Source organism: Xiphias gladius, chromosome 12 (genome assembly GCF_016859285.1).
Source record: "Xiphias gladius isolate SHS-SW01 ecotype Sanya breed wild chromosome 12, ASM1685928v1, whole genome shotgun sequence".
In the NCBI taxonomy this organism is placed as follows: Eukaryota; Metazoa; Chordata; class Actinopteri; order Istiophoriformes; family Xiphiidae; genus Xiphias; species Xiphias gladius.
The window spans coordinates 14271928-14288126 of record NC_053411.1 but is presented as its reverse complement, the minus strand read 5'-3'; the positions used below and the strand labels follow the sequence as shown (position 1 = coordinate 14288126).

At 41.9% G+C, this 16199-nt stretch overlaps 1 protein-coding gene across 1 annotated transcript; it reads right to left on the bottom strand.

Annotated features, from left to right (window-relative positions):
• Positions 1–5489: 5489 nt before the first annotated feature.
• LOC120797208 (heterogeneous nuclear ribonucleoprotein C) lies at positions 5490–15885 on the bottom strand. The gene is made up of 12 exons (XM_040140642.1): positions 15746–15885; positions 14144–14177; positions 13318–13367; positions 13076–13148; positions 10418–10467; positions 9125–9396; positions 7896–7968; positions 7743–7790; positions 7154–7317; positions 6940–7053; positions 6644–6795; positions 5490–6526 (listed from the first exon to the last, which is right to left on the bottom strand). Exons 3-12 carry the CDS (start codon positions 13338–13340, stop codon positions 6431–6433), a joined length of 1065 nt encoding a protein of 354 aa, XP_039996576.1. The 5' UTR covers positions 13341–13367; positions 14144–14177; positions 15746–15885; the 3' UTR covers positions 5490–6430.
• Between the last annotated feature and the right edge of the window lie 314 nt (positions 15886–16199).

Below are 16199 nucleotides of genomic sequence, written 5' to 3'. Positions count from 1 at the left end.
GCAGGTCACTCCAGTACGTGGGTGTGTTTTCCCCTGTTTAAAATACCACAAACTCAAGCACCCCCAAACCAAAACAAACTTTTTATTAGGATTCACAGTTTTACTGTTGTAGTTCATGGATGGGGAATTAAGTGTAAAGTGACATTAGAACGGGTATAAATTTCATGCTTGCTTATTGTTTCTTGTTTTACAAACATGCAGGCATCCACACACACACTTGGAAAGTTGGATGCTTTGTTTGAAACCGAACAGAAATCCATCTGCAGGCAGCCAACTTTTCTCTTGCTTTGTTTAACTTGTATTTCTTTCTGTGTTCTCGCTCCTCTCCCTCTCCTCTCTCTCTCTCTCTGGATTAAACAGACACTCACACGCACACACGCCCACACGGGCACACACACAGATTCCTCTGGGACTCACGCTCACATAGGCTCAGCTACTTTTATAGGTCTCTTTCATCGTGTTTTTGTTTCATGCTCCCTCTTTTTCCACCGTCTCTCTCTCTCACACACACACATTCACACAGTGACACTGATCACCCTGGAGGCTTACAGCTCCATCCCTCTATCGCTCCTCGTCACCTCGCCCCTCCCTCCTCTCGCTGCCTCTCAACCTTTGCAGCCCTGCGACGCTCCTTGCTTTCATCTCCCTCCTCCTCCTCTCTCTCGCACCCTCCTCATCTCTCGCTTTCATCTTCCTCCCTCTCCGTCTCGGATGTGACCTCTCTTTGGCTCAGATTATTGAGTCACTTTTATCTTCCCTCCTTCCTTCACCCCGGTCTTCACCAATCTGTGAAACGGCATAACCTGGTGCATCGTTCACATTTCTTTATCATTTTTATTTTTACATCTGTTGTTTGGACTGTTGCACGGTTTTTTCCCCCCACTGGACTTAGTTTCTGTTAAGCCATGAGAACATAGACACCAAAATTCTCCATCCATCTCCTGATGCAAAGCAGATTTATAGTATAAAACCGTCACTACAACATAGGGCTTCTATACACAGCACAAACTTTGAAAGGCAGACTTCCTGTATGTTACATGGACGATTCACATTCTGGAGTCATCTAGCCACTGTTTCAACATATTTTGATGATTTTATTTGAACATTTACAGCAGTTAGGACCCATTGCACGTTGAAACATGATTTTTTTTTATATATATACCCGTGACAACGTTTCCAGTATCTCTGCCAAGCTAAGCTAACATGCTTCTTGCTGAAGATGCGTATTGCAGCACGGACGGGCATGAGAATGGTATCAATCTTCTCATCCAACTCGTGGCAAGAAAGTAAATAAGCGTATTTACAAAAAACATTGAACTATTACTAAGTTTTAGTTATAAAAGTTTGGTTAATGTTAGAGCAAGTCTTTGGTGATGGCTAAGTTGGAGAGATTGCAAAAAAAATGCTGACATTGCTAAACATCAAACACAAAATATCTTTACAATTTAGGCTCTGAAACTAAAATGTTGGAGTCAAAGTATGAAAACCACAACACGTTTATTTTCTCTCCTTCATCACCTTTTTACGTTAAAGCTTCTAACCTCGTTTTCTTGCCGGGAGCTTCAGCCCTCATTGCGCTTACAAGACTAGAGGTTAGAATACGCCCTCGCCGCAGCGCTACATCTTCGCCCTCTCGTGTTGGACTGAGGGCAGACTGGACCGGCTAAAGTGACTCACTATCCAATAGTGATGAGACGGGCCGGCCAGGCCCGGGATAGCTGGTTAGGACGCTAACTCCGGTAGAAGAAGTGATAGAAAAGGAAGCAAAACAAGAGCTAACATTGGCGTTGCTTTCCGCCGCTGGAGACAGCGCTTGGCGAGTAAAGGACTGAAGTCCGATGCTGAACTCGCAACGTTTCTTCTAGGCTGGTAAATAAACAACTATCGATGCTAATTTTGGCTCTGTAGCGATATCAAAAACTTATATATAGACCCTTTAAGAAGACTTTTCATGCATGTACACTTTTGTACACTTTTCAGTATGTACTATACAGTATAAGATATCGTGCAATTTCAGGGTGACAAAGTTTTTGTTGTTTTTTATACTATGGCCCATATGTTTATTCATAAAAGGCAAAAAAGTGTTGAGTGTCTGACTCGATAGGTGAGGAGCCATTAATTATTTTCACAATTACAAAGTGCTCTCATGGTGGACATGTAGACTTGTCACTGCAGGGAAAAACCATAACAAGGTCATTGGTAATGGTATTAGTCACACAAGTGTAACCAATAACATCATTAATGGCTTGGCCAAACTTAACTGTGCCAGATGAGCCAGCTGTGTGCATGCTGGGCTCAGCTGGCATACTTAAATGGAATGCAGCCATTATTAACGATAATAATAATGCTTTCCTTTTCCTGTTCCTGACGAGACAAAATGACCACCGTGAAAAAGGTCTATTTCAGGTGAGCACCTGTGCGAAAGAAATAAAGAAAAACAGGAATGTTTCCAGCTTCGGGATCCTGCATTTTATGATATTTCAATGGGTTTTAATATGGTTCATTTATGTTTCTCTGCCCATAAAGGAATTTTAATATCTCAGTTCGTCAGAGAAGTCAAAATCACCAATTTCCCAAAAATGAATGTCCAGGGATAAAAGTTAACCCAGTGCATTGTGATTTGCATTTCCACACCCTGGCCAAAGCCCCAGGAAGATTCCTGCTGACATATTAAAGGTGTGACGGTCGCCTTTCACGTCTTTTTTACGCGTGGGTAACGTCGTCCGCTGCAAAGATGGGCAACAAAGCCAGGACTTTCTCGTCGGTCCATTGGTCCGTCAAATCTCTTCGGCTGCTCCATCCTGATAATTCTTGGCCACAAACTACAAGCAAAACAACATGTGTGCAGTTCCAGGTTTTTAAAAATGCGGGGTATATAACAATGCGCTGGTAAACACTAGCGTGCTTGACCGATCAGCTACGTTCAGCACTGCAGGCTCCAGCCCCAAAGTTCCTGAACCTTCAGCAGCACTATCCCCTGAGCAGGGACTTTTTTTGGGGGTAAAACAATCACCCAACTTAATTTTGACCCTCCAGCGGAAATGCAGGTAGGGGAACTGAGTTCCTCAAAAGGTTCCTGTTCCCCAAGGGAAACTCCTGTGGTGGTAACGCATGCTCTGTGTGTGAGTATGCGACAGCGACAGAAAGCAGGAAAAATTGCGCGTGTGTTCATTTGTGTGTGTGCTGAGTTTCCCCCTCAAGAAGCTCCTCTGTGCCGCTGAGCCACCGATTCCACTGGACAGGGCAGGTATTCCCCATATAAGAGCACGTCAATCATTTTTGATGTTTCATTTCGATGACCTTCTGATTACAGGCCGGACTCTCTAACTGATCCCACCCCCTGCATGAAGTCATGTGGGTTAACGCTTTAATTTCAAAGCTCTTAATTGATTTGAGGACTGGACATGTCCGTGCATATACAGCAATGCATTACACAACTATGTGAACAAAGACTTACTGTATATGATTAATGTTAGAAATGAAAAAGGGACTCACTGTCCTGACTGTCGCAGGAAGTTTCATGGCTTCCTTTCGAAAATGCGGGCATTCATTGCAAAGAATAAAAAAGCTGCAGTGTTTCAGGCCTGCTGTGGAATTTGGCTTGATGATATAATCTGCTCATTTCGTAATCAAAAATTAAGCCTTTCCTTGCGGTTCCTTGAAGACATGGAATCATTTTGAATCCATCAAATCCTCAAATGTGATGTGAATTAAATAAATGGAAACCAGGCTCTACCAAGTTCAAAATGCACACACTTCCAGTGTTTTGCAGGAAGCCTATCAAGGATGTTCTAGCCAATGAAGTGTTATATAAGAACCAACAGTGTTCAGATAATGCTGCAATCACTCACTTTCACTGTTACAGCATTTCCACATTCTTCATCCCCTCCAGCGCACACCACAAAATCTTTTCCGCTCTTCCTGTCATCTCTCCATCTGTCAGCTTTTCCTCCATCTGTCTCCCGTCTTCTGTGGCCTGTCCAATCACCCGTCCACTCTCCATCCAGACCCTCATTATCCACGCCCCTCTGCCTGCCTCCCCTCGTTAATCACAGTTCACCCTGAAGACTGCTGCTTATTGATTAGTTGTCCCTCTTTCCTCTTTGCATTCCTCTTTACATCCTTTATGCCCGCCAGCTCTCCGTACTGGCATTCATTACCGAGCTCCAAGGCCTCACCAGACCCCCAGCAGGATATTGTATATTAATGAGGCAGCTGTGTATTGATGTAGTCTGGCAATGAAGTTGTGGACAAACAAGCTTGTTCGCTACAAGTAGATTTATTTTAATTTCTCCTTTCCATGAGTAGCTGGTAGACTGAATTGCTCACTCTTCCAAAGTTGACAGGTAAGGTTTAAGAAGTAACTCACATACCTCAAATGGTACTTAGCCATGCAGTTTTGATGTTTTTTTTGTCTATGTTTTGAGACAGAGGATTACAAACTATGAGGAGGGATGAAGGGGGCGGATTGCATGGAGGGAGAGGAGTGCGGCAAAGATACTGCTGAGATGAAAGTCACTAATGGTGCATTAAAACTTTTAAGAGCCTGAATGCAGCAGTTTGCGTCAAATTTCATACTCCCTCTCAAAGGAATAACTCAGTCAAATCTGAAGACACAGATATCATACACATATTTTTAGATTAGCTGTGACTGACGCTTTCTGACGATATCATTAGATTCATTGTCCATTCGGAATAAGCGTCCATAAATCTACTTAGAAATCGGAGACAAAAAGGTGCTCCTTATTACTCCAGAACTTGCCTGGGAATCATCACGTTTTTAAGTTTTCTTCTGTATCAAAATAATCCAGGGGTAGTTGTCTGTAAATCCAATGGCAAACTGCAAAGAGGAACTACTAACAGCTATTTCAGCATACTCTCAATGGTGCCAATTTTTCAAAATGTAAACAAATATAGGCTAAAAAATAAGCTGATTAACTTGTAGCCCACACTGAACCCATGCCAACATTATATTTCCTGTTTAGAGCTCCCATAGCATTATGGGTACTGTAGTTCCCAAATTTAGGACATGGTTATCTGCAAAATCGAAGTAAGAGAAATTACATTAGGAATGACAAAACGCATTGTTACATAAAAGGTTTTCATGTTTCAACCTTTTTTGACATGAAATGGGGGGGAAAAGATTTATTTTCACAGAAATATTAGAATAACAAATATATCGAAAACTGGGGAAATAAAAGCAAAACTACCTGCATGGATGGATCTAAAGGCAGGGGAGAAACTGATCGTGCAAGAATTCTTGACAAGGCATAAAAATACTTCAGGCTCTACCCAGCCTCAGCCTGTCTGCTCTGCACTTAAAAGCTACACCGACTCAACATATATTTAAGTCACACTCTGATCCTATTGCACAACCCATAATTTCCCTCTTTATCCACCTTTTATAAAGCGCCATCTTAACGTCACATAAGCCTTCCACTGCACCTGAACCCATCCATTTGGGTCATACCAAAATCTCATACAGGATCCAACTTGGAAAACATGTTTATTCACTTTCACCAGTGCAGCTGAATGACAAACAGAACATAAACAGAAACAAACATGGAGTAGCACTGCATTATACGTCAAGGTCGGCTGAGGTCGTGACACCTCTGCAACGGATAAAACTATTTTCAGAGCAGTGAGGATATTGCCTGAGCATTTGCACAGTTTGACATGAAATTGTGTACCTGCCCACGTTATGAAGATTTTCTGTGAACAACAGAAATAGGTCCTTATGGTCTTTTGTGTGGACAGTTGTTATGACACGCTGCCATCTGCTGGTTAGGAGGCATCTGTAAAGCAGCTGGATCAGGAATATATTTTAAGTGTTGTTTCAAGCCTGGGCTGTACTACCACGTCTGGTATTTAGTCTCAGGAATGTCCTTATATTCAAACTGTTGCACCTGAGCATATTTTTTTTTTAATCCAATTTTGTTTAAATGTCAGCCACTGCTAAGTGGTAATTTGTTCAATTTTTGGCAACAAGACAACACATTCATCTAAAATCAATAACTGATAGGGGGCTTTCCATTTTTTTATACTGGAGAGGCTCACAGCCCTGAGTTCGAACGTACAATACGTTACATTTATCCTCGAGTGACCTAGCATTTTGTCTAAATGTAACACATCAGAGTTTGCATTTATCCAGTGTCAGAAAATGTCTCTAAAATTCAAATTAAAAAAAAAAAAAAAAAAAACATTAGAAAAAAGAAAAGAAAGTCAAATTGGGAAGTCCAGAAACAAGTGCTTGACATATTTATGAATTTGTGTATCTATGTGACAGAGAGGAATATCTACGATACACTGTATATAAATGTCCAGTCAATTCAGCAGATATGAACACATGACCACTGTGGACAAGTCTGGTGTGGAAACACAATCATACACAATAGTTTGGTGCATGTGTGTCTGTCTGCCTGTGTAGTGTTTAGGACTCGTCTCCGTTGGCACTATCACCGTCGTCCTCTCCTTCCTCCTGCTCGCCTTCCTCCTCCTCATCCTCCTCTCTCCCTCTGCTTTTCATCTGCACAGAAGGAAAAGCGGAAAAAAACATCACTTTAAAGTGAACACCAAAACGCCAGTCACTGACTCCTCGGCTCTTGCTCTGCTTCCCTCTCTTCTCCTCATCCTCCCCGCTCACCTCATCTTCGTCCTCCAGCAGATCTCCCTCCTCCTCGGAGTCGTTGAGCTCCTGGCTCTCTCTGTCCCGCTTCAGGCTGTCCTCCTTCTTGCTGGAGGTGGACGAGTGGAGTGGGGACACTTCACCGGGCTCTGGTTTGGAGCTCTTCATCTCTGAATAGATGGTGGGAAAAAATGCAAAGGGAAAGATAGGGGGATAAGTTCAAAAGTAGATGGGATCAGGGACCACAAAAAAAAAAAAAAAAAAAACAGACTGATGGTAGCTGTTGAGGATACTATAAACTCATTCATGCTCACCGGACTTCTTGCTGTGGTCCTTCTCCATGCGCTCTAAGCTCTCCAGCAGGTAGTCCACCTTGTGTTTGATCTGTGTGAGCTCTCTCTTGATGGTCTGCAGATCATCTACCTTCACTGTGGAAATAGGAATAGAAAGAAAAGTCCTGAGAACACTGAAAGAGGACTCAGTTCCTGGTGATTGTGACATATTTGTATGTGACAATAGGGGACTTACTTGTACGTGAGGTCCTCTGGCTGCTTTTGGAAGAGGAGGAGAAGCTGGTTTTGGTTCGCCGGCTCCCTCCTCCACTCAGACTGACCCGGGGACGCTTTGAGGGGATGACAGCACGGGACAGGGGCGGAGGGGGAGGAGGCACCCGAGACTGGTAGGAGTACATCCTGAGATAGAGCCGCAAAGTCATAGATGTGTCACGACCCACTTCATGGTTTCCATTGACTTTTACAAGAATATTCTTTCATTTCGAACAAATTTGTTTCAGCAACATTTTTTCTCTTTTTGGATTTATCGATAACATTACCGTACATGCTAAGTTAAACCCAGAGACCTCAGTTACACAATAGCAGGAAAACAGTAGTGGTGTAGTGGTATAGTAGTAACCGATTCATCTCTGTTTTCTATTTGCCTATTGATCCATTCGATTTTAATTTAAACAGTACATTTGTGTAAGGATGAAACACTTTTTACATGTGAAACATAAAAATTGTACAGTCACTAAGTCTGGGCAATAAACTTTATAACAACAGGCAGACAGGTGATACATGTATTGATTAAAATATGAGCAATTATTCTAAAGACACCTTACCTATCATAGTAATCTCTTTGAAAGTCATAGTCCAAATCAAAAGATGAACTGTGGAAAGCGTTGGGATGGAGCAGAAAATTAACTACAGCAAAATGCACTTCATTTTGACATGACGTAGCACTGTCTGACTTGTGTAGTGCGGTGTGTACACACCTGTACATGTCTCCCGCAGAACGCTTCACCGTCTTGGATCTGTGAGGCTTTGGCTCGCCTGCCAGGTTAATGTCTGAGGGAGGAAAAACACTGAGTCAAAGGAGGAGCTGGCGCTGTTGGGAGTGGGAGAAGGAGCCGGAGACATGCTAAGGGACAGAAAGCGTGAAACTGTAATTATCATATTCTATCAGTGGCTCCCCTCCACCTGATGGTATGTTATTTTGGAAGGGGACGCAGGCATTGCAAATAATTACACGCATTTATTTTTAACCTACTTGGAGCCGCAAACAGATCAGAACATTCAGATCGGAAACAGCTGTTTTTCTCCACCTATTTATAATCAATCCTTTAAATTCCTCCTTTCAGTGCTTTTGTCAAATCCCTGGCATCCCTTTAGCACTAGAGGGCAGCACATGGCTCTGCTGGTCAGACTGCAAAACAGAAAAAAAGGTCCAGGAGGTGAACTGAAGACTGTAAATTGGGGTGAGAGTGAATATACATTTTTCTATTGGTGTCTTAGCCCTGCAACATATCCGTGGCTTGTTCATGGCGTTTCCTTGTCTTTTGCCCAGTGCATGCTGGGATAGGGCCCAGCACTGTTGTGACATTGAAGCGAAACAAGCAAGTATAGGAGGAAACGGCATATCGCTGTGATTATTTGCTGCTGGCCCGAACTTCATTTTTAAGAATGTTATAAATCTTTCCATCTAAATCTTGGCAAAAAAAAGAAAGAAGCATATTTACCAAAATGTTGGAACTATTTATTTATATATATATTATATTATATATTAAGTTTAGGCAAGTTCTAAAACTTTGGTTGAGCAAGCCTGTGGTGATGGCAATGACCTCTAATGCCCACTAATTAACATGTTTGATCTTTTTTGTTTAATCTGTACAAAAACGTGTAAAAATAACTTGTTGTGGTTTCCCAGTCGCCCAGTCACCAAAAAAGGCTGGTTTGGTGAAAAAACGCTTGTCTTCTTACAATATAGCCTCACACGTTCCAGAGAATTATCTCAAAAACAAGTTTCAGTTTTTTAAACCCGGCAAATCCCCAGTATTAACATACTTCAGAGTGATTCAAGTGAAACAGCTTTTTTGTTGTTTTTTTTTTAAACTTGTTTTCAGAAACTGAGTCCACTACTGATTTTAGGACCCAGTGCAGGACTCTCTGACTTTGCAGCTCCATCGCTGTAGTTTTACATCACCCATAACCCCCTTCACCTCACCTAGGACCTGTCCAACGATCATGCGGCCGTCCTCGCTGGCCACGGCGGCCCGGGCGTTCCTCTCATTGGAATACTGGACGAAGGCGTAGCCCTTGTGGACGGAGCAGCCGACGATCTTGCCATACTTGGAGAAGATGGCCTCCACGTCAGCCTTGGTGACCAGCAGGGTGTTGAGGTTGCCGATGAAGACGCGGGAATTGAGAGAGCGGGGGTCGGTCTTGTTGGTCACGTTGCTGCTGGCCATCAGGCTGGAGGTGGAGGACGACGACCAACTAGACGGGAGGGAGAGGCAGTTGCAGAGAGGTGGACACGGAGGATGCGTGAGGAAAGGGAGAAGAAAGGGGAGAAAAAGACATGAGATTGGGCACAATTGGTAGAAGAGATTGATGTTTAGGGAGACATAAAGTGGTAGAAGAAAAAGAATGAGCTGAGAAGCACATAGTGATATCTATATTCTTGTATATTGCACTGTATGTAAGTGATTCTTGCTTGCGTTGAAACTTTCTAATCTCTGGATTATCTCTACACCAAGGTCAGCCTGAAAAATAAATCCTTTTTAATCACTAAATACGGTGAATGTGACTGTTCACATTTGTATTAGCTTGGCTTTTTAACCATATTGCCTAAGCTTTAAACATGTATCCCAGAAAAGAAGCGGGCTTAAAGTGGTGCAAGTTTGCAGAGGGCTGCAAATAATGATGACTGTTGCTCGTCAATTATATTTTTTCGTTATTTAATCTACAAAATGTCAGAAAATGCATGACACAATTCTGCAGATCCCAAGCTGACATCTTCAAATTGCTCGTTTTGTCCGACAAGGAGCCCAAGATATTAAATTTAAGGTGATATAAAGCAGAGAAAAGCAGAAAATCCTCACATTTAAGTAAATTGAACCAGCAAATGTTTGGCATTTTTACTTTAATGATTAATGGATGTATCTGTTGATCAGCTATCAATTAATCAACTAACTATTTAGGTACTAATGACAGGGTCAAAGAAAATTGTACAAAGACACCTCACATACACATTTACTAATATACAACAGCCCATTGCACTCCTCCTCCTATTAACTAAATGCTATTGTATTCATTGATATGCACAGGTGCACAATAACTCGTACTTCCTAACTTCAACGATGCAGGTGGATTCAGTCAATAGGTGTACTTTTTTATATTTTACACACACTAAATGTCTGTTTGGACTTTTTCTAAAAGGGAGACGGGACCCTCTAAAAGTAGATATGAGACAGCAGAATAGACAGTGTGATCGGGTCATGAAGCTGCCAGCACTCACTCCATTGTGTCTGTACGCGGGTCGGTGGAGGTCTGCCTGCCTGTCTGACTCTGTTGGAGAGAAGAGGGTCGTCGAGGAACTATGAGAGATGGAGTCAGTGACTGTGGGGAGACATCTACTACACCTCCAAAAGTTAGTTTTTTTTTTTCTTGGATTTCTGGGGGAGCCCAAGAGGTGCTTAAAAGTGGGGGGAGGATCTGGTCAGGAGGTAGTAGATAAAATGCTTTTAAAAAATGGAGGTGGCCAAAAAAAAAAAACCTGTGGGATAAATGGTTGTTTGTTATGACAAACACAAATAGTGCATTTAGACTGCCTTTACTTTCCATAGGATTCATTCATGAGCATGTGTAGATCTAATAACTTCCATGTTCTCTAAAGAGGGTGAATATAAGAAACACCAACAGTGTCCTTGCAGTAGCACCACTTAGCAACCCGACCATTTTGTTGCAGTAGCAATTCCCAGTCTCATATTGTAAATACTCAGCCAAGGTTTGATTTACTTTGTGCAAGACATTCACAAGAACACCTTCTTGGCTGCTGGTGGCAGCGGAAGTCACGTGGCGACAGTATCAAAAGTGTATCATTGCCCACCAGGAGGTTTGTGTCACCATTCTTCAATAGTTCATGAGCCTGCTGGTACGATGATACACTTTTTATGTTGATCTTCTTGAGTGTCTTTCAGTCAGTGCTGTTGAGGGTCTGCTGGTAAAAAGAAATTATAGAACATACTGAAACCTTTTTTTAAAGTCTTTATGAACAGCAAAGTTTTGCTTTCTGCTTTGGGATCTTGTTCATCTTGTGCCAGTGCAGCTTTGTGTTTGTCAAATGTCATGACTTTTGAGGTCTTCTCCTTGCTGCCCCACATCACTTGTGAATGATCCAACGGCAACGCAAGACAGCGGTTGTTGTAAATCCCAAATTACAAAGGCAGCAGCAACGCAGGAGACTCAAGAGCCGCACAATTAGCAGTGTAAAGTATGTGAGCTTTAATGCGAGTACGAGGCCAGACTGTCGCTGAATTGCTGTTGCATTTGTCTCAAGACTGTGAAGTTATGTGACACTGCAGCCGCACAAGATTATCACAGCATGTGCCAAACACAGGGGCACTTTGTTCTCCTCTGAAGTAGACCCTCACTAGCACCTACTGTAAGACAATTTTGTTGCATAGTTGTTGAATAAAGCCAATGACTATGACATGAAAATTACCATCAATTTCCAACTACTATTATGACATTCTCAGATATAAAATGTTTGGTCCAGTGTCATATTGTTAAGTGTTTTCATCATGGTTTTGTGTGTGTGTGTCCCCACGATGATCACTCTGTACTTTTCTACTTTTTCTAACTTTGTGGGAGTGTCAAGACACATGAACCCCACCACGAAGAAACACTAGGTAATTCTAACTAATTCCCTCTCAATTTTATTATCATCTCATTATCGGGCACCTCAGCCATTGAGAACTGAAGCCGTATCTCACCTGCCAAAAACTGTAACCCAGCAGCAGCCTCTCCCTCTCTGGCCAGTAGCTACTAGCAGGGGATTACATGGTTTGTCTGTCTGGCCAAAGCTTAATACTCTGCTCTCCTCTACATGATTTGGCCGGGCTGTTTCTATTGCTTGGCAGGCTGACGGGGTGCCCACAACACCGAGTGTGTTCAGGGGGGTGGGGGAGCCATTACAGGCTGCTTAGCCAATGTTTCTAATTCTTTGTGGCATGTTGGGGTTCAAGTGGGAACATCCGGGGTTTATACACATACACTCCATGTGAATTTCATGACAGAGGCTGATGTTGAACTGGGGCGATCGGGCTATGTTGCTGTTGGACAGTAACAGAAATAACCGTAACGGTTGACATATAATACCCCTGCGGATGAAACAAAAAAAGTGAAGCTCACAATGTTTGGATTTTGTTTACAGGTGTTAATTCAACTCAGTGGTCATTTTTGAGGCTCTAGTTTGTAGTCTTGTTCAGTTAATACCCTGTAAACCTATAGTCAGTGATTATTATCGACTTGTAAACACTAGTCCTATTTTGCGAATGTCATTTCTCTGTGTTTGGCAAACGCCGATCACTTTTTAGAACTTCTCTCCACGCAATATAATGTGATTTGGCAGTGTTCGTGTCAGCTGGCTGTAAATCACAATCAGAAACAAAATAAAGTTATAGAACCATTTGACCTTATGCATCACCTTTAATAAGAGTTTGGCATTCACCATGTTTAATTATGGACGTGTTTTCCTTTTTTGGCAACTTCCTGGAGGTGAGAGAGGCCAGACAGAATCAGTTGGAACCAGCACCTAATAATCTCAAAAAAAATGTGCAATATAAGCCTCACAGAGGTGGTTTTTATTGGCAGGGCTATTATTTTGTACAGACTTATACTGTTAATCATGTGGCCTGATACTATGATTCCGAATTCAACATGCTGGCACTTATTGTCTCAGTTAGGGGCTAAACGCTTACTGTGGCCCCTCATATTAAAAGTATTCATTCATTGTAGTGTGAAATTGAACATGATATGATATTTACATAACAGCAGTAAATTCCTCTCCCCTCTGCCTCATCTGGGCCTTATAGTGTGATGGATATAATGATGTTTTCTGGAAATCTAGTTTGATTTTGACTCACTGGTTGGTTCATTAAAACAGATCAATTACCTGAGAGAATGTTGGTTTAATGTCTGTGCTTAAACTGTGAGAGACACTGCAGCTGCAGCTCTCTGGACTCATGCTTGAAGACAGACAAGATTATATAAGAAAAAAACAGCTTTACATTGGGAACAGATGTCACATGTATGCAGATGTGTGTAGATTGTCTGTTTTTAGATATATACATACACACATTACATAAATATATATTACAGATGTAAAAATGTTGCAAATAGGAATATGACCCTAACCTTAAAGGTTTGATGAGGTTCATTAAAAAAAAAAAAAAAGATCAGTGTAGCTAAAGATGGAAAAGCAAAAGAAGAAAAAAACTTGTTACTATTGACAATATTTGCATTTGGTAAAAGGGTACAAATGTCATTGTTCTGATCAAATAGATTCCATATTAGTGATTACTGAATAAGTTAGTAATTAATGGTATTCAGTAGGCATGCTGATTTAATGGGCACAAACTTACTACAGGGTGTAACAATAGTGACATCACTGTAAAAAAAAAAAAAAAAAAAAAAAGATCAAGAGAGCAGGTAACTTTGTTTTCATGTGAGTAATGGACCAGAACTGACTATTAAATGACATGCGCACTCACAAAAAGAAAAAGAAAAAAAAAAAAAACACATTATAAAGCAAAGGCAGAAAAAAATTAGGACATTTTGCCTTTGTCAGTGCCAGTCCTTAATCCAAGGACTGTATGCAGGAGGGAGCTGAGGAAGTGTTATTTAGCAATTAGCTACAAATCAGGCCTCTCATAAATCAACACTGAACATTATGCATTTAATAACCATAAACTGGGAACCTGTTTGGATGTTCATATAAGAGGCCAATAGTGCTAAACAGCTTGAAATTTGATTTCAACTTTCACAGCACAAAAAACAAAACAGAAAAAGAAAAAAAAAAAAAAAAAACACTACATGCTACTTGCTCTAAATCCAAAAGGGGGAGAAATGGGCTTAATCACAAAAGGGTGAAAACAAAAATGGACTATTAAAAAAAAAAAAAAAAAAAATGATGCAAAAGTTGAGGTGAAAAATAAACCAAAAAAGGTTGAGACCAACTTACGATTTGCCGCTGTTCAAAAAAGTGGCTTCAAAAACTAAACAGGGGGAAACAAAAAGGTAATATTAGAAAAGAAACCCTTCGAAAATGAACTAGGACTGTTATTACAGCAAGCAGGGGAGGAATTGGGAGGGCAAAGTATGGAAACTAAGTATGAAAAACTAAAAGATTTTCCCGTTTGTAATGCCTTTAATGCCCCTAGCACACTCCTCCGGTGACTTTCTCTCCAAGAAATCTCTGCAACGCATCAAAAGTTCAAGTCAAATTACATTCTGTCTGGCCCTACTCCTTCATTCACTCAAATGTTTATTCACTTTGAAACTACAACTCAAGCAGTAAAAGAATGGAATAATATGTAATATTTACAAACTGAACTGATGAACTAAAATTACATAGTTTTTTTTATTATGGTGGCTGCCCCGCTCTTTCCTCCTGCCTGCCCTCCTTGTGAGGGCCAGAGTAAAGGGCCGGCTGCGGAACAGCGCCCCTGGAGCCTGGCGGGACTCCTGCTCAAGGACACTCCCACACTTCCAGGGGACGGGGTGGGGGTACAGTAGGGGGGTTCGGGGGTGGGGGTACAGTAGGGGGGGTTCGGGGACAACAGGGAACTTGCAGTTTGGGGGACCATCGTCAACTGGAAGTCTACCCTGCCACCCCACTGAAAACCTTTGTTGCACATTAGGAGTTGTTCACAGACTTGTATACAACTGATCAGTCATAAAGCTATAAAATTCAAGAAAGGCACAGAGCAATTTAGAGTTCTCAGCTTGATTACAGCTCATCGCAGGCCCCTCTGTAGGGCCCTCCTCCCGGGTTTAAGCAGCTCCACAACGCAGAATAAACTGCTACTGAATGAATGGCTTTCTCAATATGCAAATAAACTTTTAATGATTATGCCAGAATTACCAAATGCACAAATGGTGTCGCACCAATGCTACAGAAATCCCAGGTACATGACTGCACCTCACCATCAAAACACTGTTGTGTTAATGTTCCTTAAAAAAAAAAAAAAAACGCACCAACTTCTCCTTGGGGAAAAACATCTTGCCTGAAAAATTACATCATTCCTCAGAGATCTGCTGCGGAAGGTATACTGTCTCAGCACTGCCAAAATCACAAAGAAAATAGGAAAAACACGTCTTATGGCTCAATGTCAACGACTGCAAATCAAGTTACAGGCGGGGGCAAAACACAGGCCGAGAATAAAAAGCCTTTTAAAAACATATTTCCAGAAAAAGAGCGACCCGTTTTGAACACTGTCCGGAAAAGACTGGAATAGTCTTCCATATTTCTTTGCTCGAAAATACGACCACAATCAGATAAACAATTAGGTAACACAGCGGCCCTGAAAAATGGAGGTTTTAAAATGTCTTATTCGAAAAACAAAGGCAAAAATCTTGCTGTGGAAGCTACTTAAAACTAGTTTCTGCGCAGCTCACACTGCCATCACAAAATGTACGCCACTAAAGCCAACACAGTCTCAGGAATACCAGCCAGGAAAAATGCATTAAAAATAAAAACAAAAAGTCCCAAAGACGGTTGAAAGTCAGGGGGAAAAAAATAAAAAAAAAATAGGGAAAAAATCTCTTGGTTAAAAATACTCACCAGGAGCTTAATACTAAAAATGAGTAAAAGTCAACGCTGTTTTTACTTGAGTAGGTAACGATCCGTTTACAGCTATGCAGGCTGCTCGTATCACCTTGAAACCAGTGGACACGAAATGGCGTCGACTCGACACACACACACACACAGCCGGAAAGGGTCACGCCCACTGCAGCATCCCAGTTTCTGATTGGACGTTGAAACCGCCCTGCGTGGACGAAAACCTCACGGATTGGCGTATTCGCGGTGCCAGCTCGGCCCGTGAATGACGAAAGCCGCAAAGCGTACGCGACTGATTTTGAACTCCTCTTCGGCGCAGTCAGCCGGTTAACTCGGAGTCTGCCAACGTCTGCGCGCGCGCGGGGGGGGCGGGGCGGCTCACGTACTCGCGCTGCGCTCTTGTTTGTCAGCGTTGGAAAGTTTTTTTTTTTTTTTTTTTTTTTGTCGTAGTGCCGTT